General features: G+C 45.1%; 1 protein-coding gene and 1 long non-coding RNA gene across 4 annotated transcripts; one reads left to right on the top strand and one right to left on the bottom strand.

Annotated features, from left to right (window-relative positions):
- Positions 1-8,491: 8,491 nt before the first annotated feature.
- Positions 8,492-12,220, bottom strand: pdcl (phosducin-like). Of its 3 annotated transcripts, none has more exons than XM_038971131.1 (4): positions 12,113-12,220; positions 9,930-10,118; positions 9,510-9,691; positions 8,492-9,341 (listed from the first exon to the last, which is right to left on the bottom strand). In XM_038971131.1, exons 2-4 carry the CDS (start codon positions 10,102-10,104, stop codon positions 8,790-8,792), a joined length of 909 nt encoding a protein of 302 aa, XP_038827059.1. In that variant the 5' UTR covers positions 10,105-10,118; positions 12,113-12,220; the 3' UTR covers positions 8,492-8,789. The 3 variants fall into 3 exon arrangements, with proteins under 3 accessions (XP_038827059.1, XP_038827060.1, XP_038827061.1); XM_038971132.1 differs by having other exon boundaries at positions 9,930-10,114; positions 12,113-12,219; XM_038971133.1 differs by having other exon boundaries at positions 9,930-10,167; positions 12,113-12,205.
- Positions 11,249-13,476, top strand: LOC120026303. The gene is made up of 2 exons (XR_005473075.1): positions 11,249-12,357; positions 12,560-13,476. It is a non-coding gene; the product is annotated as an uncharacterized LOC120026303 (long non-coding RNA).
- The last annotated feature ends 11,367 nt before the right edge of the window (positions 13,477-24,843 follow it).

Raw genomic sequence — 24,843 nt, 5'->3', positions numbered from 1 at the left:
AGTTTAGCAGTGCATGCTATTCATTGAAATTTACATTGCTACTTGCAACAGTAGCTGTGGCTTCGATTTGAACATAGTTTGAAGTGATAAACAGGCCATGCAATTAAATTTACATTGGAATGTAGGCTGTGTATTAATGGCCTCAATACAATAGACTAAAATTGGCTTCATGACCACCGATAATTTCACCCTTAATGACACTGAGGTGAGACCCAGATGCAGACACAGGAGGCAGATGGTTAGAGTCCAAGATGATTAACAATCCAAAATGGATAGGCAAGAGAATGGTCGTGGACAGGCAAAAGGTCAAAACCAGTTCAGAGGTACAGTAATCCTCAGTCATTTTCAAATCCAACTTGTTAGACACAGGTGGCTTGTCATTATTGATAATACTGATAATAATACAATACTTTTTTTTACCTCTTACACACTCACTTTTCGGAATTCAAAATTGCAATGCTTGTCCTTCATAATTTTATCAGTTATACTTGAATGTGTAGTGTCAGCGTTTGTTGCTGGCATGTCATGCCTAAGTTTGCTAATCTTGCCAATTAAAAAAGTATTAAAGTAGTTGGCAATATTAGTGGTTTTTGTGATGAATGAGCCATCTGATTCAATGAATTATGGAGCTGAGTTTGCCTTTTTGCCCAAAATTTCATTTAATGTGCTCCAAAGCTTTTTACTATCATTCTTTATATAATTAACCTTTGATTCATAGAATAGTTTATTCTGCTTTTTATTCAGTTTAGTCACATGATTTCTCAATTTGCAGTAAGTTTGCCAATCGGTTGTTCAGCCAGAATGATTTGCCATTCCTTTTGCCTCATCCCTCCCAACCATACAATTTTTCAATTCCTCATCAATCCACAGGGATTTAACAGTTTTTACATTTATTTTCTTAATGGGTGCATGCTTATTAGTAATTGGAATAAGCAATTTCATAAATGTGTCAAGTGCAGTGTCTGGCTGCTCCTCATTACACACCACAGACCAGCAAATATTCTTTGCATCTTCAACAAAGGTAAACCAAACTTTGGAACTTTGGTTTTCCTAGATATGGCTACGATATTGTGATCACTACATCTGATAGATTTGGATACTGCTTTAAAGCAGATTTCTGCAGCATTAGTAAATATGTGATCAATACATGTTGATGATTTCATTCCTGTGCTGTTTGTAAATACCCTGGTAGGTTGACTGATAACCCGAATCAGGTTCCAGGCACTGGTTATAGTTAAAAGCTTTTTCTTGAGTGGGCAGCTTGATGAAAGCCAGTCAATATTAAGGTCACCCAGAAAATACACCTCTGTTGATATCACATACATTATCAAGAATTTCATACATATTATCCAGATACTGACTGTTAGCACTTGGTGGTCTATAGCAGCTTCCCACAAGAATAGGCTTTGCGTGAGGCAGGTGAACCTGTAGCCATTTTACTTCAACAGTATTTAACATGAGATCCACTCTAAGCTTTACAGGAATGTGCCTCTGGATACACGTCATGTAAAGCATATTACTGTACAGCCACTGTGTTGCAATTAAGGTGTTTATCAGTGCCCAAATCTGCCATTTTCAACCCATATACGGGTATGAATGTAAAGGGTGACATTTCAGTCATATATTTTTTGCTTTAACCCCTGGGGCTATAACAACACTGTACAGCATGTGTTTGATGGGGTTCCTAGAAACACTTTTATTTTATCCTAATGGTGCTGATTAGACTGGCATCTGGTGGGTGTAATTGGTTTGTTTAGGCTGACCTAATTTAAATGGAGCTGTGCAACATCCCCTGTTCTGGAGAAGCTTGTGTTTCTGATTCATTCCATCTGGTTCAAACCCACAGCCCAGGTCCTGTCCCTTGACTCGAACGGCTGCTGTTCACCAGAGCATGTAACCAAATGGGTTGCACCTAATTAAAAATCAAATTGTGGCCATCCCATGTGTATTGCTATTGATTACCTATAGTCCCATGCAAATAAATATGTTTTGACACTCCTATGATGTAAATCTTGCTTTTCATGAACAGGACCTCTGACTTGATTTGTAGCATGTGAAGGAGGTTAAAATGTAACATTGTTTGCAGTTTGGTGTTTCATTTACTAATGGAGAGCAGCAGAGCCCAGTTGTTGGAAACTCAGGCACTGTTGTCACTAGCTCTAATCAACAGCGTGGAAACATTGGATTGATTTATTTGAAAGTAGTTCAGCTGAGTTTCCACCTCCGGCTTTGTGAAAAAAAGTTTTGTCACCTCCCCTCGCTATAAGATAAAAGTATCCAAAGTTAAAGGATGTTTCAGTGGTGAAGTGAGACACATAGCTTCTATGGGATTTGGATGTTACAGAATGTTACATTTTTGCCGAGGATGAAGCTCCAATGGTTTGTGTGTATTGGGGAAACAACTCTGTGGTCGGTATGAGGATGAGGGGACCCAGGCTAGTGCTGTTTCTGCCCCTGGCACTACTGATCCTGCAGGGCCGGGGCTTTGAGCTGCAGGACACCATCCATGCTCTCATCGAGGAGAACATCCATCTCCACGACCAGCTGGAGAACCTCACTCAGGCCCTCAGAGAGCTCAAACAGCTGCTGTGGCACCATTCCAACGGTCAGCTCTCTCCTTTACACAATGCCGTTTCTAGCTCTACCTCTTCCCTGTTGCCTCAGTTTTCTCATATTTTGTGTTCCATCCCTATTTTCCTCTTACTCTGTACTTATTTAACCTCATGTTACATGTTTGGTTCAGGTGTTCATCTCCTTTTCTATTCTCCTCTTGACAGTTACAGAATGTATTTTCTCTCCTTTGCACCCTCTCCGACACTGAAGTCGAGTTTCTGAAGTATTTGTGCTGGTCATACATTAGAACATGATTAAATATGGGAAATTTAATTTCATGTAGATGATCAAAGTAGGATTTTAGAGATTAGGGAATTGAACACACTATATACTGCACAGTTAATAGAGTTATTGGTTGACGTTACATCTGTTTCCAGGGTGTATTTTAACTTGGTATAATAAGCATAATTACTTTGTGTTTTGGATACAGACCCTAACCATGAGCATGATGTGGATATTCAGCATCTCTGGGATGAATGGTCAGAACATGGTCAGTAACCAATCTGATTTCTCCTTTCCCCTCTCCTCTGCAAATCTAACCGTTGCACACTGGCTATCCAGCCATATCATATATCTGATGTGAATACATGAACAGATCTAGAGCAAGGGCACTGCATTCAAAGAACAGGGGAAAGAGATGGCATAGACCGTTAGTCCACATGAATCATATGCCTAAATGAAGCAGCTGGGTCACAGTGGTGGTGTTTGATGTAATGCAGTCCTAAATTTGCAGAGATATACAGTACCAGGCAAAAGTTTGGACACCTACTCATTACCAGGGTTTTTCTTTACCTTTAATGTTTTCTACATTGTAGAATAATAGAGAAGACATGAAAACTATGAAATAACACATATGGAATCATGTAGTATCCAAAAAGTGTTAAACAAATCAAAATATTTTATATGTGAGATTCTTCAAAGTACCCACCCTTTGCCTTGATGACAGTTTTGCACACACTTGGCATTTTCTCAACCAGCTCCACAAGGTAGTTACCTGGAATGCATTTCAATTAACAGGTGTGCCTTGTTAAAAGTTAATTTGTGGAATTTCTTTCCTTAATGCATTTGAGGCAATCATTTGTGTTGTGACAAGGTAGGAGTGGAATACAGAAGATAGCCCTATTTGGTAAAAGACCAGGTCCATATTATGGCAAGAACACCTCAAATAAGCAAAGAGAAATGACAGTCCATCATTACTTTATGACAAGAAGGTCAGTCAATTCGGAAAATTTGAAGAACTTTGAAAGTTTCTTCGAGTGCAGTCGCAAAAACCATCAAGAGCGATGATGAAACTGGCTCTCATGAGGACCGACACAGGAAAGGAAGACCCAGAGTTACCTGCTGTAGAGGATAAGTTCATTAGAATTACCAGCCTCAGAAATCGCAGCCCAAATAAATGCTTCACAGAGTTCAAGTAACAGTAACATCTCAACTACAACTGTTCAGAGGAGACTATGTGAATCAGGCCTTCATGGTCAAATTGCTGCAAAGAAACCACTACTAAAGGACACCAATAAGAAGAGACTTGCTTGGGCCAAGAAACACAGGCAATAGACATTAGACCGGTGGAAATCTGTCCTTTGGTCTGATGAGTCCAAATATGAGATTTTTGGTTCCAACCGCTGTGTCTTTGTGAGACGCAGAGAAGGTGAACGGATGATCTCCGCATGTGTGGATCCCACCTTGAAGCATGGAGGAGATGCGATGGTGACACTGTCTGTGATTTATTTAGATTTCAAGGCACACTTAACCAGCATGGCTACCACAGCATGGTTTGCGCTTAGTGGGACTATCATTTGTTTTTCAACAGGACAATGATCCAACACACTTCCAGGCTGTGTAAGGGCTATTTGACCAAAGAGAGTGATGGAGTGCTGCATCAGATGACCTGGTCTCCACAATCACCCAACCTCAACCGAATTGAGATGATTTGGGATGAGTTGGACCACAGAGTGAAGGAAAAGCAGCCAACAAGTGCTCAGCATATGTGGGAACTCATTCAAGACTGTTGGAAAAGCATTCCAGGTGAAGCTGGTTGAGAGAATGCCAAGAGTGAGCAAAGCTGTCATCAAGGCAAAGGGTGGCTACTTTGAAGAATCTCAAATATATTGTGATTTGTTTAACACTTTTTTGGTTACTACATGATTCCATATGTGTTATTTCATAGTTTTGATGTCTTCACTATTATTATTATTATAATGTAGAAAATAGTACAAATAAAGAAAAACCCTTGAATGAGTACCGGTAGGTGTGTCCACACTTTTGACTGGTACTGTATGTATTGGGAAAGTGAAGCTAAAATAGTTTTGGCTCTATACTCCAAGATTTTGGATTTGAGATTGAATGATGAATACGAGGCGACAGTACCAAATGTCACCTTTCGGTTGAGGGTATTCGCAAATGTATTTCCCCCCCCCCCCATTTGTGACTCCAAAATGACAAGACATGATATTCATAATAAGTTACTTTTGAGCACTGTAACTACTGGTGAGGGAGGTCTACCTGGTAGTAGTTGTAGGTTTTTACATTACCCAAGATCAGTCTGTGCTTTTATTTGACCATGAGGAAAAAGAGCTGTGTAAATACCACGACGCAGGTTTGATCGATTTGAGCCCATAGTCACTGTACAAATAATCAAGGTTGCTCTCTCTCTCTTGCAGGCATCAGTGCAGAGACCCATCTCCTGTTGGAGCATGCTCTGTGTGGACATGACGCCCATGGTTCAGCCAGTCCTCTCCATGTGCACCCCCCCCTCTTTTTGATAACGCTCCCCTGTATCACTGTCCTCCTGCTGGGAGCATTTTAGGCTACATTGACTGGTTTAAATTGGCTGTCATCATTGGTTGGACAATCTCTACAGGGCTTTTTGCAATCTGCAAAGGAACATATTGGTGATTAGAGGACGCTCTTTCAGAATAATAATATGGTGCTCTTGAAACGTCAGTATTTGGGTTGCTGGCTGATTTGACTGACCATTTACAATGCTGGTCTTGAAATAAGACCTTCAATCGTGTTATAATTAATCAATGTGATATATTGTTTGGTCTGCTATGAACTATATGTAGTGAAATGTATATGCACTTTTAGTGTATTTGGAAATCACCAGTGGGGCAATGTTAAGTTTTATGCATGAATGCCTCTTGATTTTTCAGCTGTCTTAAAAACAGACCAACGATGTGATATTGTTAGCTTAGCATAGCTTTGAGCTTTCTATAATGTGCAATCACTGTTGTGTTGGGCACAATATGGTCTGCTTCCCAATTCTCCACACTTCTCCCAAAGTGTGCACACTTCCGATCATGTCTTTAAAAGCAATGGATTGGTGTAATCATTGTCTGGAGAGTTTCCACCATTGCTGAATTCCTGACAACTTCAGTGAATGTGCACACTTTGGGGAAATGGTGTGGAATCAGCCTGTAGCCATGGTCTCCCTACAGTGATTTACAAAAATGTTTCTGAAAAAAAGTGTCTGAATAAAACTTACAAACCAAGCAACAGCTATAATTGTTGTACTGGTAGCCTTTGCACCAGGTTGTTCAAATGTTCACTACTTCACTGTCAGTAAATCAAGAGTAATTGTAAATGGTGAACAACTTCTGAGATTTAAAAAAAAAAAAGAGAAAAAAAAGTGTGTATCATTGCCATTATTATACCCCAGAAGAAGAAGCTGCATGCTTTGTGAATGCATACTACCCCTTAAACAAAAATACACCATGTGCAGCCTAAGTCAAATCAAGCTAGTTTATTTTATTCCATAATATTAACAGGTATAAAACTAACAAAATGTCCCTTTGGACAGAACATTTTCTACAGGGTGAGCTAGTTTGATAAACATGCACAAATAAGAGACATTGGACCAGAAAAGAAAAAAAAACAATGCATTGTCACAATTAAAAACAAATAAGTTAAAGCTTAAACATCAAAAAATAATAATGTCTGCGTATCATTGTAAAACAAGTAATAGGTCTCAGTCTTGGTTTATTCATGTAACTAGGTAAACTAACATGACGTAAATGAAGCATATAACTTATGTGAATAAATAGGGAATGTATAGGTCCTTTAGGTCCTGTCGATCACATCAACCCACTTCACTAGCTGCAGGCAAATTCAAATCTGGACCTTGAAGCCAGTTCCACTGCTGTTTTCCGTTGTTTTCCTCTAATCGGGCACTGATTTAGACGTGGGACACCATGTGGGTGCAATTCATTTCCCAGGTAGAACAGGTCATGGCTACGGGGACACAGTCTTTTCACAACACTTTGATACAAAGTGATTTTTGTAGCAGGTTAGGAAAGCATTTTCGCTAACCTTAACCTCAGTCTCCTAACCTGCTACGAAAAAGTCACTTCGGTATCAAAGTGCCGTGATAAGCGTTTCCCCATGGCTAGAACGGATGCAGCTAATGTCAAAGTGAGATCAAAAGTTGCGTGTTCGATGTGGCGCTGGGCGAATTTTTGCTTTTTAGCTAACCCTAACCTATTTCTCCTAACCTGCTACGTACATTTTTATAACCTGCTGCGTAAGTTCTCCTAACCTGCAAGAAAAAGTCCCTTCTGACATTCGCTGCATCCCATCTAGTCAACCGATAGAGCAGCACTACTCTGGACCTCTAGGCTCAGATTTGAATACCCCTACATTAGGGTACTGTTTTTTGAATTAGCATTTTTCTAATATTGCCAATATGGTGTCCAGTACAACTCTATCGCCGTTTAAAACTGAGCGACTCCACAACATGAAATTACTTCCTGTAACGCCCATGACAAAATTTCACACCATCGTCAAAGGGAGTCGCAAATTTGTCAACAAGGTATTTGCGGAAAGTAATCGCATGTTGAGTTGCTCAATTACGAACAACTCTGGCGGTATCAAGCACTGACTAGCCCAGAGATAATGTGGTAGTGGAAACCACGCTATTGAATTTGAGCGCATTCAACAGTCTGTCTTAGTTGTAGGTCAAATCACACCTATATAAATATGTGAGTACGTATGGGTTCTAGTCTGTCGACCGTGTGTGTGTGCACGTAGGGGTTCTAGTCTGTCGACCGTGTGTGTGTGTGTGTGTGCACGTAGGGGTTCTAGTCTGTCGACCCTGCGTGTGTGCACGTAGGGGTTCTAGTCTGTCGACCGTGTGTGTGTGTGTGTGTGTGTGTGCACGTAGGGGTTCTAGTCTGTCGACCGTGCGTGTATGTGAGTACGTAGAGGTTCTAGTCTGTCAACTGTGTGTGTGTACATAGGGGTTCTAGTCTGTCGAGTGTGTGTACGTAGGGGTTCTAGTCTGTCGACTGTGTGTGTGTGTGTGTACATAGGGGTTCTAGTCTGTCGACTGTGTGTGTGTGTGTGTGTACATAGGGGTTCTAGTCTGTCGACTGTGTGTGTGTGTGTACATAGGGGTTCTAGTCTGTCGACTGTGTGTGTGTGTACATAGGGGTTCTAGTCTGTCGACTGTGTGTGCACGTAAGGGTTGTAGTCTGTCGACCGTGTGTGTGTGTGTGTGTGTACATAGGGGTTCTAGTCTGTCGACTGTGTGCACGTAGGGGTTCTAGTCTGTCGACCGTGTGTGTGCACGTAGGGGTTCTAGTCTGTCGACCGTGTGTGTGTGTGTGTGTACATAGGGGTTCTAGTCTGTCGACTGTGTGTACATTGGGGTTCTAGTCTGTCGACTGTGTGTGTGTGTGTGTGTGCGTGCATAGGGGTTCTAGTCTGTCGACTGTGTGTGTGTGTGTACGTAGGGGTTCTAGTCTGTCGACCGTGTGTGTGTGTGTGTGTGTGTGTGTACGTAGGGGTTCTAGTCTGTCGACCGTGTGTGTGTATGTACATAGGGGTTCTAGTCTGTCGACTGTGTGTGTGTGTGTGTGTGTGTGTGTGTGTGTGTGTGTGTGTGTGTGTGTGTGTGTGTGTACGTAGGGGTTCTAGTCTGTCGACCGTGTGTGTGTATGTACATAGGGGTTCTAGTCTGTCGACCGTGTGTGTGTATGTACATAGGGGTTCTAGTCTGTCGACTGTGTACGCGCATAGGGTTTCTAGTCTGTCGACTGTGTACACACAGGGGTTCTAGTCTGTGTGTGTGTGTGTGTGTGTGTGCGTACACATAGGGGTTCTAGTCTATGTTGAGTGTGTGTGTGTGTGTACACATAGGGGTTCTAGTCTATGTTTCTATACATGTGCAGGTCTGTTCTCTAGTCTATGTCAAGGTCAGAGTCATCGCTCTGTGTGATGGCGGCGTTGCGGATGGTCTTAGCGACAAGGACAGGTTTGTCCGGCAGCAGCCCATACTCCTGCAGCAGCGCCTCCACATCCACAGCATAGAAGTCCTCTCCTAGCTGGTCTGTGATGCGCACAAAGTTCCCAATCAGGTCTCCTCCTTTGTACACCAGCAGGGCTGGCAAGGCGCTGCCCCTGAACTGGGCACTGGTGCCGATAACCGACCCACGCACGCTACAGAACTTGACCAGGGGGTATTCCTGTGCCAGGCACAGCAGGCTGCCCATCATGGCCTCGCAGGCAGGCACCTCGCCCTCGTAGATATGGATCATAACCAGGCAGGCCTTGTCCTCCTTGTCCACAGCCTCCAGGAACTCCTCACCACTGTTGAGCTCGTAGACCTGCTCGAAGCGCTTACCGCGTAACACCTTCCGGCGCATCTCCTCGATGCGCTGCATCCTGTACTGCTGGAGGAAGTCCTCGTCATCCTCGTCTTCCTGGAGCATGTTGTACTCCTGCATGGTCATCTGAGGGATGCGGAGGACACACTCAATAACAACTTTTCTGAAAAACTCAATTCCATTTTAGAACTTTTATTTGTGTGTTGGCGTCCTCAACTCAAACGCATGTCATATTGGTATACGGAACTATTATGCTGCAAAGCGTTCAGTATCCCTCTCCCCTTCTTCACTCACCTTGTGCTGGATCTTGTCCTGCATCTCTTTCTGTTTAATGGCGTCGGCTTCGTCGTCCAGGTCGGAGCGGCAGGTCATGGACAGCTTCTTGATGAGTCTCTCCATCTCCTGCTTCTGCTCCTGCTTCTGCTCCACCTTCAGCTGTTTGTACTTCCTCCAGTCATTAATCACCCCCTTGGGCCCTGCATAAGTACCATCATCATCACTTTGGTACAACTGTGCCAATGCACAGATGCAGCTGCCTACAACAACACTTCTTCATAGTCATGGTTGCTAGACGACTGGGGCATCTTCAACAAAATGTACAAATTGAAAACATATTGTGTAGAACAGAGATGTTTCTCAATCTCGGTCATGCAAAATAGAGAAGTGTTCATAAATGTATGCACCGCAACAATGTAAACCCCAGGCGTGTGTTACCTGTGTTGACGGCACTACCGTCGGCGCTGTATTCTAGCTCAGGCTCCAGTACATCTGGGTTGCGGATGGTCTTGTGCTCCCCCTCGTCATCCTCCTTGTCACTTTCCTCATCCTCACTGCTGCTGTAGTAGTACTGCAGCTTCTCCCCCAGGATCTTGTCATCCAACGTTGTCATGACTTCACACCTAACTGGGGAAGAGTTCAGTTGTGAGAGAAGAGGACAGGGGGCAGACGATCCCTGCAGAAATTAAATACTTTGAATAGGCAAACTAATGGGGTAAGCATGATGGTGTAACGTTTCAGTGTGAGTGAACCGGGGGCAACTTTGTCAGGTCATTGTTGACATTGTGCATGCTCACTAGTCATTACACACACAGTCATTCTGAAGAGTTGAATAGAATGCCACTTAAAAATGTCCATTGTGTACATAATCACAGGTTACCTGGGCATTGTCATGATAGTGCACCTTGGGGAATGTTTTTGTGAGTGTGGGGACTGAACAGAAACGGGATAACTTCTCAAATAACAAATAGCCTAGCTTAACTAACTAGACTAAACAAATAGCCTATATTTTGGAGAATAATGTAAGTATGACGTCATAACAATGCATCCCCAAATGTTCAATTATGTTCTGACAAGCTAACCTAGAAGGCTACATCATTTGCAAGTAGAATAATAACTAGAAAGACGAGTTGCTTCCGGCAATGTACCAATGCTCCAGTTTAATGGTCATGCCTAGATGGGATACCGTTTATCTCAAATTGACTTGAAGTTGCATTTTAGCTTACCCTAACCTACTACAAAAAGTCAGTTCTGACCAACTGTATACCATCTAGTCAAAACCCATCTTAAAACGTCAGTCGGGACAGTGGACGAGTCGGAAATGGGTGCTTCTTGCCCTAGCCTAGCTAAACATCAGCACAATTCCCGGCCGCATTTTAAGCCCTGCGCACCAGAGGGCGTCAGAATTTGAGATTTTTAAATGTAGCCTAGTACACTAAGAGAAGACTGCACTAAACACATTAGGGCATCACTTAAGCCTTTTGGCAGTAGAACATGGGGCAATGAGACCATTAGGTCTACCACCTGTATTCAGAAGGCAGTAATCTGCTAGATTAACACAAATGTAATCTCTGTGGATTCGTTTTCAGAGCCCACACATGAAGCAATATTGTTGATCCGAGAGTTCTGACATCAACCGCACTCAAGCTAACGGACTAGTTTGCTAGATACTTCCAGACACAAATGAGATCACGCCTCACTCCGACCATTTTACTCGCCCTAGTAGAGCTGGCTAGGCTGTTTTCATGTTATCTAGAGCGTTGATGTTGGTAACTGTGCTGCTGCAACAATTTACTTTCGTTTTTTTGCAGACGTTTACTGACACTGGTCATATTCAACCGGTGTTGCGCGTTCGTAAATACGTCAATTATTCTGCGCTCTGGCACACTCACACGAGAGTGCTCTGAAATCGGAGTAAATAGCCAGAGTGAATTTACGAAAGCACTCAAAAATAAGAACTGATATTTCCTGGGGACAGAAAAAGCACCGCATTATAGGATGGCCCAGCTAAGGTAAATGGTAGCTACCTAGCTACTACTGACTACTTGCGCGAACTGTGAAAAATAAAGATACCCTGGGGAATGACGATAACCAACTAACGTTAGCTGGTGTTCCCCATATGATGTACATGTACTTTCACCCTGGGTCTGTGATATCTGCATGAATTTTCGCATGAATGTTCTGCTGTAATTCAAAACCAAGCAGAGATTGCCAGCTAGGAATGACAAAAAGATAGCTAGAGAACTAAGTTAACGCTGAATAACTCGTTCAGTGCTAACGTTACTTAGCTAACTTAGATAGCTCTCTTGTCGTCATTTCTTGCTGGCATTCCTTTGAGCTTAAGTACTAAACGAAACGAGCTGTATTGCTAATCAAGCAGATACGGTAGGCTAGTGGAAATGGGCAATCCAATTAAAGCTGGATTTCCACCAACTAGCTTAGTACTAGGCCGTCTTGACGTCTCCACCTTTGTAGCTAGCTAGGTCAATGGAATTGATTGTTAGCTAGCTACAAGCTAGCCTGCTAACGCTCAGTGATTCTTCTACTTCGACATTTAATTGCAGTCAAATAGTTACTTTTATATGAAGCTAGATTGACAAATAATATTATAGCGACCTTACCTCGATTGTATCAACAACTACCCCAACAACTGTTTCAAATCCTACTTCCCTAGCGCAGCGTTGACAAAAAAAACATGATCCGTTTTCTTCTTCTTCAAATTTGTGTTGCCGATTCGCAACCAACATCAAGGTGCATAGACCGCCACCTACTGTAATGGAGTGTAAAGGCCGGTAATTCTCCTATCAAGCCCTTTTTCCGGCTACTGCTCTGGAGTGTGAATTCATTACACTTTGTGACACAAAAGGTAAGGGGAAAAGGGAAGAAAAATTGTCCTACCAGCTACCCCTACACCCATTAAAACCAGCTGCCACCACAATATCTATTTCCTGTGATTTATGTTCCATTTCTGCAGTACAGTTGATAACCATGGCAATGAACGCAAAGAAACCAACCTTACTGAAACACGTTATTTCTATCACTCTCTATTGGCCTCGGCCTACTTACAGGGAGCCTCTTAGGATCCATTGCCCTGGACCCATCTCTTGGGCTCACAATTGGCGCAGCGGTCTAAGGCACTGCATCTCAGTGCTAGAGGCATCACTACAGACACCCTGGTTCGAATCCAAGCTGTATCACAACCGGACGTGATTGGGAGTCCCATAGGGTGGTGCACAATTGGCCCAGCGTTGTCCGGGTAAGGGTTTGGCGGGGGTAGGCCGTCTTAACTGACTTGCCTAGTTAAATAAAGGTCCATTTAAAAAAAAAAATCCTATACTACTCTTTTCACTGCCTCGGCATATGACACTGCAGGGTTGGGGAGTAATGGATTACAACAACAAAAAATAACTGTAATCCATAATGTTACCAGCAAAAATATTGTAATCCGATTACAGATACTTTTGAAAAAAATACATGATTACTTCTAGGATTGCTTTTAAATTTAGAAAGGATGTGACACTTTTTTTTGACAGCTTTCCTTTTTCTCAATTACATTCAAATCAGCGGTGAAAAAAGGCTCAAATTGAAATTTGTTCTGCCTGAGCGCGTCTGACCACAAGTCAGAGACCACTAAGATGATACACAAAATGCGTTTGATGGATTGCAGGAAATAGCAGGAATAGTCTTTTGTAGGCTACATTCCAAGCTACTGTATGTCTTCCAATGGAGCAGTGGTGATTTTAGCAAGTAAATCTTGGTAGGGCAAACTCAATATTTGTTTTGCCACAGCGCTAAACAATACATTAATTGCACTATAACGGCGACAAGCGGTGCCCACACACTGTTAGAGCCTACATAAAGCTGTCCCAACAGCAGAGCTTTCTTTCCAGCACAATGTAGTGAATTCTTACCACCGCTACACCTGTCAATCAGCGGAGCCTTGTCTGGCAGCGAAACAATTAATTCAGCCTTGTTTACTGCCTTTTTTAAAAACATAGCTGATATGGCTGACCATATCTCCCTGGCATATTACATCATTTATGCAACAAAAAATACATTTTTGGATTCACCTTGTTGTGCGCAGTGATCCTTCTATGGCAAATTTTGTCATCAAAGAAAAAGATTTACAATTCTGAGTTGGATGACCGTTCAAACCGTATTTTCTCAGTCTGACTTCCCAGTTGCAATGCAATGCTTGCGGTTAGCCACTGTCACCAATTCCTTCCAAAGAGCTCATTGTTGAATTTGCGATTTCCAACTTGTTGTGTAATGTTTATGTCCAATGGCCGATGAGCACCGATACGTTTTATCTATAATTTATCTTCATTATTTCTCTTCATATGACAGGGATTAAAAAGGATTTGCCAGTAGATTGTGTACTTGATTTATGATGATGACTGCTAGCTAAGATTTTGAAAGTAAGATGTTGACATGATCAGTCCAATCAAAGCTACTGTAGATATAACATGATTTGACTTCATTTTATCTGCAGCCAAAGACCTTGAGCCTCCTTGGAAGGGCACTTCTAATCTAAGTCTTTGGCAGGACCCAAAGGACTCACATTCTTGATGTCTTCCCTTACTAAAGGCAGGTGACGTAATGTCCTCATGAGTGACAGTGCAATGCTGAGCCAATCACAGTGCAATGCTCCTATTTTCTGCTTGCCTGCCCCATCACCACAGAACGCACTGAGCTAGCCTGAAACACTTGCATTTTGGAGCTGCCTGTTTGTATGCGGCTTTACTAACACAATTATATATATTTTTTTTTTTTACATAGTTTGCAAACTGATATGGGACACGTATTAATGACAAAATAACATGCTAAACAGGCAAGCCCCCCCCCCCCCCCCCCCCCATATATACACCCAAGTCCCATATACACACCCATTTTATTTGTTTATTTTTTTTGCAGAAAATGTGGGGTTCAAAACAAGCTCTGCCCTGAATGACGGGTCGCCACTGCAATGGCGTGACTGCTGTTTGCATGCAAAGATTATTACATTTGACATTTTTGTCATTTAGCAGACGCGCTTCTCCAGGACGCTTGCAGGTAAGGATGACAGTAGTGCTATCACTTGATATCAAGGCTACATAGCACATTGATGTGAATCGCACCGCTGCTCTCTCATTTAGCTATTTGCCCCGTACGGATTGTGGATGTTGTGAATATGGATGGCTGTTCACAAATGTATATGTGTCACACCCTGGCCTTAGTTATCTTTGTTTTCATTATTATTTTAGTTAGGTCAGGGTGTGACATGGTGAAGTATGTGTTTTGGTTTGTCTAGGGGTTTGTAGGTTTAATGGGGCAATGTCTTGTCTAGGTGTTTGTATGTCGATGGCTGCCTAGATTGGTTCTCAATTAGAGACAGCTGTGGTTTATTGTCTCTAATTGGGAGCCATATTTAAGGCAGCCATGGGCATCATGTGTTTGTGGGTAATTGTCTATGTTGAACGTTTGTTGCTTGTCTGTGCACTTACGTTATTTAGCTTCACGGTCGTTTGTTGTTTTGTTAGTTTGTGTATAGTGTTCGTTTTCGTGTTTTTTCTCTCTTCCACAATAAAGAGATGTATTTTGCACACGCTGCGCCTTGGTCCACTCTCTCTCAAGAAGACGATCGTGACAATATGTGTATTTTAATCCAATAATCGTTGAATTGAAAAAGTTTAAGCTACCTATAAATCATTGTTTTTGCAACCAGGGGTGTATTCATGAAATCCGTTTACTGTTTAAGAACCTAACAGAAGACAAAAAGAGAGCAAATAATAGTTTCTATTGTACAAATTCAGGTAGGTCCCTCCCATTTCGTTCCGTTTGCTTCCATTTAAAAAACGTTTTGCAACAGAATTGGCATAATGAATATGCCCCAGTGGCAGCCAGTATAAAATGAGCTCTTGCAACAACAGCATAATGCAGATCCCAGCCAATGGAAAAAAGTTTGAGGGAGTTCCTCCCTTCTCAACTCCCCCGTGGTATTGTGCTGCATACTGTCAAAAACATTTTTAATTTAAGAATACCGCGAGTGGGGATTTTATTGCTGAATCGAGTGCTGATTAAAATCATATGCCTAATGAACACATGCTGAAACTTGTGCAATTTTGATAGACTTACAATGCTGCAAATTATCAAGATATCAAAGTGTCACCAACAAAAGCGTAAACAATAGGTCTCTATAGAAAATGCAACATATGGCATACATTTTTCACATGTAAAAAGTGCTTTTCAAGCATGACATTTCTAGAGCAGCATTTATTTTTCAACTCAAAGCAATGAGCCCAATCTGTCATCCATGACAACAAAATCATAAACAACATAGTCGGCTAATTAGTCCTTCATTTTTGGGTTATGCTCAGGTAAAACAATTTGGCTGATCTACAGTAGCTTCGGGAAAGTATTCAGACCCCTTGACTTTTTCCACATTTTTTTTTACGACAGCCTTATTCTAAAATGGATTAAAGAAAACAACTCCTCAGCAATCTGCACACAATACCACATAATGACAAAGCGAAAACAGGTTTTTAGAAAAAGTGAAATATCACATCTCCAGAAGTATTCTGACCCTTTGCTATGAGACCTGAAATTGAGCTCAGGTGCATCTTGTTTCCATTGGTCATCCTTGAGATGTTTATACAACTTGATTGGAGTCCACCTGTGGTAGATGCAATTGATTGGAGATGATTTGGAAAGGTACCCACACACCTGTATATACACTGCTCAAAAAAATAAAGGGAACACTTAAACAACACAATGTAACTCCAAGTCAATCACACTTCTGTGAAATCAAACTGTCCACTTAGGAAGCAACACTGATTGACAATAAATTTCACATGCTGTTGTGCAAATGGAATAGACAAAAGGTGGAAATTATAGGCAATTAGTAAGACACCCCCAATAAAGGAATGGTTCTGCAGGTGGTGACCACAGACCACTTCTCAGTTCCTATGCTTCCTGGCTGATGTTTTGGTCACTTTTGAATGCTGGCGGTGCTTTCACTCTAGTGGTAGCATGAGACGGAGTCTACAACCCACACAAGTGGCTCAGGTAGTGCAGTTCATCCAGGATGGCACATCAATGCGAGCTGTGGCAAAAAGGTTTGCTGTGTCTGTCAGCGTAGTGTCCAGAGCATGGAGGCGCTACCAGGAGACAGGCCAGTACATCAGGAGACGTGGAGGAGGCCGTAGGAGGGCAACAACCCAGCAGCAGGACCGCTACCTCCGCCTTTGTGCAAGGAGGTGCACTGCCAGAGCCCTGCAAAATGACCTCCAGCAGGCCACAAATGTGCATGTGTCAGCATATGGTCTCACAAGGGGTCTGAGGATCTCATCTCGGTACCTAATGGCAGTCAGGCTACCTCTGGCGAGCACATGGAGGGCTGTGCGGCCCCACAAAGAAATGCCACCCCACACCATGACTGACCCACCGCCAAACCGGTCATGCTGGAGGATGTTGCAGGCAGCAGAACGTTCTCCACGGCGTCTCCAGACTCTGTCACGTCTGTCACATGTGCTCATGTGCTCAGTGTGAACCTGCTTTCATCTGTGAAGAGCACAGGGCACCAGTGGCGAATTTGCCAATCTTGGTGTTCTCTGGCAAATGCCAAACGTCCTGCACGGTGTTGGGCTGTAAGCACAACCCCCACCTGTGGACGTCGGGCCCTCATACCACCCTCATGGAGTCTGTTTCTGACCGTTTGAGCAGACACATGCACATTTGTGGCCTGCTGGAGGTCATTTTGCAGGGCTCTGGCAGTGCTCCACCTGCTCCTCCTTGCACAAAGGCGGAGGTAGCGGTCCTGCTGCTGGGTTGTTGCCCTCCTACGGCCTCCTCCACGTCTCCTGATGTACTGGCCTGTCTCCTGGTAGCGCCTCCATGCTCTGGACACTACGCTGACAGACACAGCAAACCTTCTTGCCACAGCTCGCATTGATGTGCCATCCTGGATGAACTGCACTACCTGAGCCACTTGTGTGGGTTGTAGACTCCGTCTCATGCTACCACTAGAGTGAAAGCACCGCCAGCATTCAAAAGTGACCAAAACATCAGCCAGGAAGCATAGGAACTGAGAAGTGGTCTGTGGTCACCACCTGCAGAACCATTCCTTTATTGGGGGTGTCTTACTAATTGCCTATAATTTCCACCTTTTGTCTATTCCATTTGCACAACAGCATGTGAAATGTATTGTCAATCAGTGTTGCTTCCTAAGTGGACAGTTTGATTTCACAGAAGTGTGATTGACTTGGAGTTACATTGTGTTGTTTAAGTGTTCCCTTTATTTTTTTGAGCAGTGTATATAAGGTCCCACAGCTGACAGTGCATGTCAGAGCAAAAATCAAGCCATGAGGTCAAAGGAATTGTCCGTAGACCCCTGAGACAGGATTGTGTCAAGGCACAGATCTGGGGAAGGGTACCAAAAAATGTCTGCAGCACTGAAGGTCCCCAAGAACACAGTGGCCTCCATCATTCTTAAATGGAAGAAGTTTGGAACCACCAAGACTCTTCCTAGAGCTGGCCGCCCAGCCAAACTGAGCAATCAGGGGAGAAGGGCCTTGGTCAAGAACCTGATGGTCACTCTGACAGTGCTCTAGAGTTCCTCTGGAGATGGGAGAACCTTCCAGAAGGACAACCATCTCTGCAGCACTCCAACAATCAGGCCTTTATGGTAGAGTGGCCAGACAAAAGCCACTTCTCAGTAAAAGGCACATGACAGCCCGCTTGGAGTTTGCCAAAAGGCACCTAAAGGACACTCAGACCATGAGAAACAAGATTCTCTGGTCTGATGAAACCAAGATTAAACTCTTTGGTCTGAATGCCAAGCTCCACGTCTGGAGGAAACCTGGCACCATCCCTACAGTGAAGCATGGTGGTGGCAGCATCATGCTGTGGGGCTGTTTTTCAGCAGCAGGGAGTGGGAGACTAGTCCGGATCGAGGCAAAGATGAATGGAGCAAAGTACAGAGAGATCCTGGATGAAAACTGTCACGTTGGTATAAAGGGTCGGGAGATATACGCAGGAATGTGTAATAGGGCTTTTTATTACCCCAAATTACAGCGTGCCATGTAAAGGCACGGGCACGAAGACCAAACAAAAGATACAAAACACAGGGTAGAAACCAAACAAAAGAGGGAGGAGTACTAAAAATAAATACACAATCGCACAATGATTATCACACGGGACAGGACCCGTAATCATCTGCACAATATACGTGGCACAAAAGCCAAAACACACAACACAGGTACTCACATGACCAACGGACATAGTAACAATAATCGCCAGGACAATGGTAAACCAAGGACACACTTATACAATTACGAATCACTGGGAATAGGGGCCAGGTGTGCGTAATGAAAGTTCCGGAGGGATCCGTGACTGTACCACCCCCCTGACGCGCTGCACAAGCAGCGCAGCGACACCGGCCTCAAGGACAATCACAGGAACGCAGTGCGGGTCGATCAGGACCGGATGCAGCTGCCGAAGTTGCGTCGTCATCAGACGGGCCAGTTGCCGCTGCCAAAGTTGGATGACCAGTAGCAGTGGCGTCGGACGGACCGGTGGTGGCGGCGTCGGACAGGCGAGTTGTGGCTGCTAGTTGACGGCAACGGCTCCCGGGTATGTTCGAGACGTTGCACACAGCGAAGAACCTCTTCCAATGCCATCCCCAGTTGTGCCAGCTGGTCATGGTGTTGACGTAGAAGGTATCCCTGCTCGTCGACCGCCTGGGAGATATTCTGTTTTCCTGCTGCTTCCATTGTTGGAGTCAGTATTCTGTAACGGAGACGCTGAGAGTCGAGAAGCAGGTGAAACGTTTGATAAAACAACAAACATGGACCGCGACAACATAAAAGTAGCATCTACGCATAAACACAGGAACAATACTGACTGGGGAAAGAACCTAAGGGAGTGCCAAATATACAGTGGGGAGAACAAGTATTTGATACACTGCCGATTTTGCAGGTTTTCCTACTTACAAAGCATGTAGAGGTCTGTCATTTTTATCATAGGTACATTTCAACTGTGAGAGACGGAATCTAAAACAAAAATCCAGAAAATCACATTGTATGATTTAAGTAATTAATTTGCATTTTATTGCATGACATAAGTATTTGATCACCTACCAACCAGTAAGAATTCCAGCTCTCACAGACCTGTTAGTTTTTCTTTAAGAAGCCCCCCTGTTCTCCACTCATTACCTGTATTAACTGCACCTGTTTGAACTCGTTACCTGTATAAAATACACCTGTCCACACACTCAATCAAACAGACTCCAACCTCTCCACAATGGCCAAGACCAGAGAGCTGTGTAAGGACATCAGGGATAAAATTGTAAACCTGCACAAGGCTGGGATGGGCTACAGGACAATAGGCAAGCAGCTTGGTGAGAAGGCAACAACTGTTGGCGCAATTATTAGAAAATGGAAGAAGTTCAAGATGACGGTCAATCACCCTCGGTCTGGGGCTCCATGCAAGATCTCACCTCGTGGGGCATCAATGATCATGAGGAAGGTGAGGGATCAGCCCAGAACTACACGGCAGGACCTGGTCAATGACCTGAAGAGAGCTGGGACCACAGTCTCAAAGAAAACCATTAGTAACACACTACGCCGTCATGGATTAAAATCCTGCAGCGCACGCAAGGTGCCCCTGCTCAAGCCAGCGCATGTCCAGGCCTGTCTGAAGTTTGCCAATGACCATCTGGATGATCCAGAGGAGGAATGGGAGAAGGTCATGTGGTCTGATGAGACAAAAATATAACTTTTTGGTCTAAACTCCACTCGCCGTGTTTGGGGGAAGAAGAAGGATGAGTACAACCCCAAGAACACCATCCCAACCGTGAAGCATGGAGGTTGGAAACATCATTCTTTGGGGATGCTTTTCTGCAAAGGGGACAGGACGACTGCACCGTATTGAGGGGAGGATGGATGGGGCCATGTATCGCGAGATCTTGGCCAACAACCTCCTTCCCTCAGTAAGAGCATTGAAGATGCATCGTGGTTGGGTCTTCCAGCATGACAACGACCCGAAACACACAGCCAGGGCAACTAAGGAGTGGCTCCGTAAGAAGCATCTCAAGTTCCTGGAGTGGCCTAGCCAGTCTCCAGACCTGAACCCAATAGAAAATCTTTGGAGGGAGCTGAAAGTCCGTATTGCCCAGCGACAACCCAGAAACCTGAAGGATCTGGAGAAGGTCTGTATGGAGGAGTGGGCCAAAATCCCTGCTGCAGTCTGTGCAAACCTGGTAAGAACTACAGGAAACGTATGATCTCTGTAATTGCAAACAAAGGTTTCTGTACCAAATATTAAGTTCTGCTTCTCTGATGTATTAAATACTTATGTCATGCAATATAATGCAAATTAATTACTTAAAAATCATACAATGTGATTTTCTGGATTTTTGTTTTAGATTCCGTCTCTCACAGTTGAAGTGTACCTATGATAAACATTACAGACCTCTACATGCTTTGTAAGTAGGAAAACCTGCAAAATTGGCAGTGTATCAAATACTTGTTCTCCCCACTGTAGGTGAGGTAATACGTGAGGTAATGGAGTCCAGGTGTGCCCGATGATGACGTGCAGGTGTGCGTAATGATTGATGTCAGGTGTGCGTAATGATGGATCCCAGGACCGGTGGTTAGTATACAGGTGACGTCGAACGCCGGAGGGGGGGAGTGGAAGTAGACGTGACAGATGAAAAACAAAAAGAACTGGAGGAACTTATTCAAGAAAGATCAAGTGTAATATATTATAAAAATAATGCGAACTGAATGGAATATTGTGAAAAATGCACCAAATATTTTTTAAATCTTCAACATAGAAATGCTACCAAAAATAATTTACTGACATTTGTTACAAATGACAGTCACCCATACTTTTTTCTATTAATAATATACAATTAACAGCTATACAGAAAGACTCATGTGGAGGCCAAATTACAGAGGAGGAATTTCTATATGCAATTAAAGCCTTTAAGTATGGGAAAACTCCAGGGCTGGATGGCATACCAGTTGAGGTATATCAAAACTTTTTTTATGTACTCAGAGGTCCGTTATTAGCATGTTTTAACCACTCCATTAAAAGCGGTACATTATCAGATACTCAGCATAGAGATATGATTTCACTATTACTGAAACAGGACCCAGGAGGTAAATATAATCAAGTCCATTTTTTTTAAACGGGAGGCCCCTTACACTTCAGTGTTGTGATGCATAATGCATAGTGCATAGAATAAAAAGGTATTGTTGGATATTGGTCATCCTAATCAGGCAGGTTTTTTACATGGACAATTTTTGTATTTTTATTAACCTTTATTTATACAGTTTTTCTCATTGAGATGAAATATCTTTTTCAAGAGAGACCTGGTCCAACAGCAGCAGGGGGAACAAAGTTAAAGCCTTTAACGATACATTGTAGATAATATAAGACAAGTACTGGAAACAATAGAACACTATGAAACATCTGGGAAACAAGGCCTGGTATTCATAGCTAACTTTGAAAAGGCCTTTGATAAAGTACGACTGGAATTTATATATAATTTTGGAGAATCTGCTATACAATACGTCGAAGTTATGTATAGTAACCCCAGGTGTTAAATAGTAAATAATGGGTACTTCTCAGAAAGTATTAAAAACCTCTTAGGGATGTAACGGCTGATTTCCTCCTCTTCGTCTGAAGAGGAGGTGTAGGGATCGGACCAAGAGGCAGAGTGGAAAGTGTCCATGATTTATTAACAATAAACTGAACCCTACACGAAACAAAATAACAAAAGCGAATCAAACTGAAAGACAGTCCCGTGTGGCACGAACACTGACACGAAATACAAACACCCACAAACACACACGTGAACCCCGGCTGCCTAAGTATGATTCTCAATCAGGGACAACGATTGACAGCTGCCTCTGATTGAGAATCATACCAGGCCGAACGCACAAAACCCCAACATAGAAAACAACACATAGACAACCCACCCAACTCACGCCCTGACCATACTAAATAAATACAAAACAAGAGAAAACAGGTCAGGAACGTGACATAACCCCCCCCTCAAGGTGCGAACTCCGGGCGCACCCCCTAAAACTCTAGGGGAGGGTCTGGGTGGGCGTCTGTCCGCGGTGGCGGCTCTGGCGCGGGACGTGGACCCCACCTTAACAATGTCTTTGTCCGCCTCCTTACTCGCCCCCGTGGCCTCCTCCTAACAACCACCCTCCATGTCAATCCCCCTATACCAAAGGGCAGCACCGGACTGAGGGGCAGCACCGGACTGAGGGGCAGCACCGGACTGAGGGGCTCTGGCGGATCCTGGCTGGCGGGCTCTGGCGGATCCTGGCTGGCCGGCTCTGGCGGATCCTGGCTGGCCGGCCCTGGCGGATCCTGGCTGGCCGGCCCTGGCGGATCCTGGCTGGCCGGCTCCGGCGGATCCTGGCTGGCCGGCTCCGGCGGATCCTGGCTGGACGGCTCCGGCGGATCCTGGCTGGCCGGCTCCGGCGGATCCTGGCTGGCTGACGGCACTGGCGGATCCTGGCTGGCGGACGGCACTGGCGGATCCTGGCTGGCGGACGGCACTGGCGGATCCTGGCTGGCGGACGGCACTGGCGGCTCCTGGCTGGCGGACGGCACTGGCTGCTCCTGGCTGGCGGACGGCACTGGCTGCTCCTGTCTGGCGGACGGCACTGGCTGCTCCTGTCTGGCGGACGGCACTGGCTGCTCCTGTCTGGCGGACGGCACTGGCTGCTCCTGTCTGGCGGACGGCTCTGGCTGCTCCTGTCTGGCGGACGGCTCTGGCTGCTCCTGTCTGGCGGACGACTCTGGCTGCTCCTGTCTGGCGGACGGCTCTGGCTGCTCCTGTCTGGCGGACGGCTCTGGCTGCTCCTGTCTGGCGGACGGCTCTGGCTGCTCAACACAGACGGACAGCTCTGACGGCTCGGGACAGACGGGCAGCTCTGACGGCTCGAGACAGACGGGCAGCTCTGACGGCTCGGGACAGACGGGCAGCTCTGATGGCTCGGGACAGACGGGCAGCTCTGACGGCTCGGGACAGACGGACAGCTCTGACGGCTCGGGACAGACGGACAGCTCTGACAGCGCTGGGCAGGCAGGCAGCTCAGACAGCGCTGGGCAGGCAGGCAGTTCAGACTCTGGCTGCGCTGGAGAGGAGGAAGGCTCTGACAGCGCTGGACAGGTGGGAGCAACTGGAGAGAGAAAACGGAGAGACAGCCTGGTGCGGGGGGCTGCCACCGGAGGACTGGTACGTGGAGGTGGCACCGGAATTACCGGACCGTGAAGGAGGACACGCGCTCTTGAGCACCGAGCCTGCCCAACCTTACCAGGTTGAATGGTCCCCGTAGCCCTGCCAGTGCGGCGAGGTGGAATAGCCCGCACTGGGCTATGCTGGAGAACCGGGGACACCATTTGTAAGGCTGGTGCCATGTACGCCGGCCCGAGAAGACGCACTGGAGACCAGATGCGTTGGGCCGGCTTCATGACACCCGGCTCGATGCCCAACCTAGCCCTACCAGTGCGGCGAGGTGGAATAGCCCGCACTGGGCTAAGCACGCGTACTGGGGACACCGTGCGCTCCACCGCATAACACGGTGTCTGACCAGTACGACGCCCTCTCACTCCACGGTAAGCACGGGGAGTTGGCTCAGGTATCCTACGCGGCTTTGCCACACTCCGCGTGTGCCCCCCCCCAAGAAATTTTTGGGTCTGACTCTCGGGCTCCCAACAGCGTCGCCGCGCTGCCTCCTCATACCAACGCCTCTCTGCCTTCGCTGCCTCCAACTCCGCCTTGGGACGGCGATATTCCCCTGGCTGAGCCCAGGGTCCCTTGCCGTCCAGGATCTCTTCCCAAGTCCAGGAGTCCTGTGTCTGCTGCTGCTGTCGCTGTCGCTGCCCTTTTCCACTCCGCTTGGTCCTTTGGTGGTGGGTGTTTCTGTAACGGCTGATTTCCTCCTCTTCGTCTGAAGAGGAGGTGTAGGGATCGGACCAAGACGCAGAGTGGAAAGTGTCCATGATTTATTAACAATAAACTGAACCCTACACGAAACAAAATAACAAAAGCGAATCAAACCGAAAGACAGTCCCGTGTGGCACGAACACTGACACGAAATACAAACACCCACAAACACACACGTGAACCCCGGCTGCCTAAGTATGATTCTCAATCAGGGACAACGATTGACAGCTGCCTCTGATTGAGAATCATACCAGGCCGAACGCACAAAACCCCAACATAGAAAACAACACATAGACAACCCACCCAACTCACGCCCTGACCATACTAAATAAATAAAAAAACAAGAGAAAACAGGTCAGGAACGTGACAAGGGATCCCTTAACGCTTGAATCCCGTTAGCGG

The sequence above is a fragment of the Salvelinus namaycush genome, chromosome 31 (genome assembly GCF_016432855.1).
Source record: "Salvelinus namaycush isolate Seneca chromosome 31, SaNama_1.0, whole genome shotgun sequence".
Taxonomy (NCBI): domain Eukaryota; kingdom Metazoa; phylum Chordata; class Actinopteri; order Salmoniformes; family Salmonidae; genus Salvelinus; species Salvelinus namaycush.
This window is presented reverse-complemented; position numbering and strand designations above follow the sequence as displayed.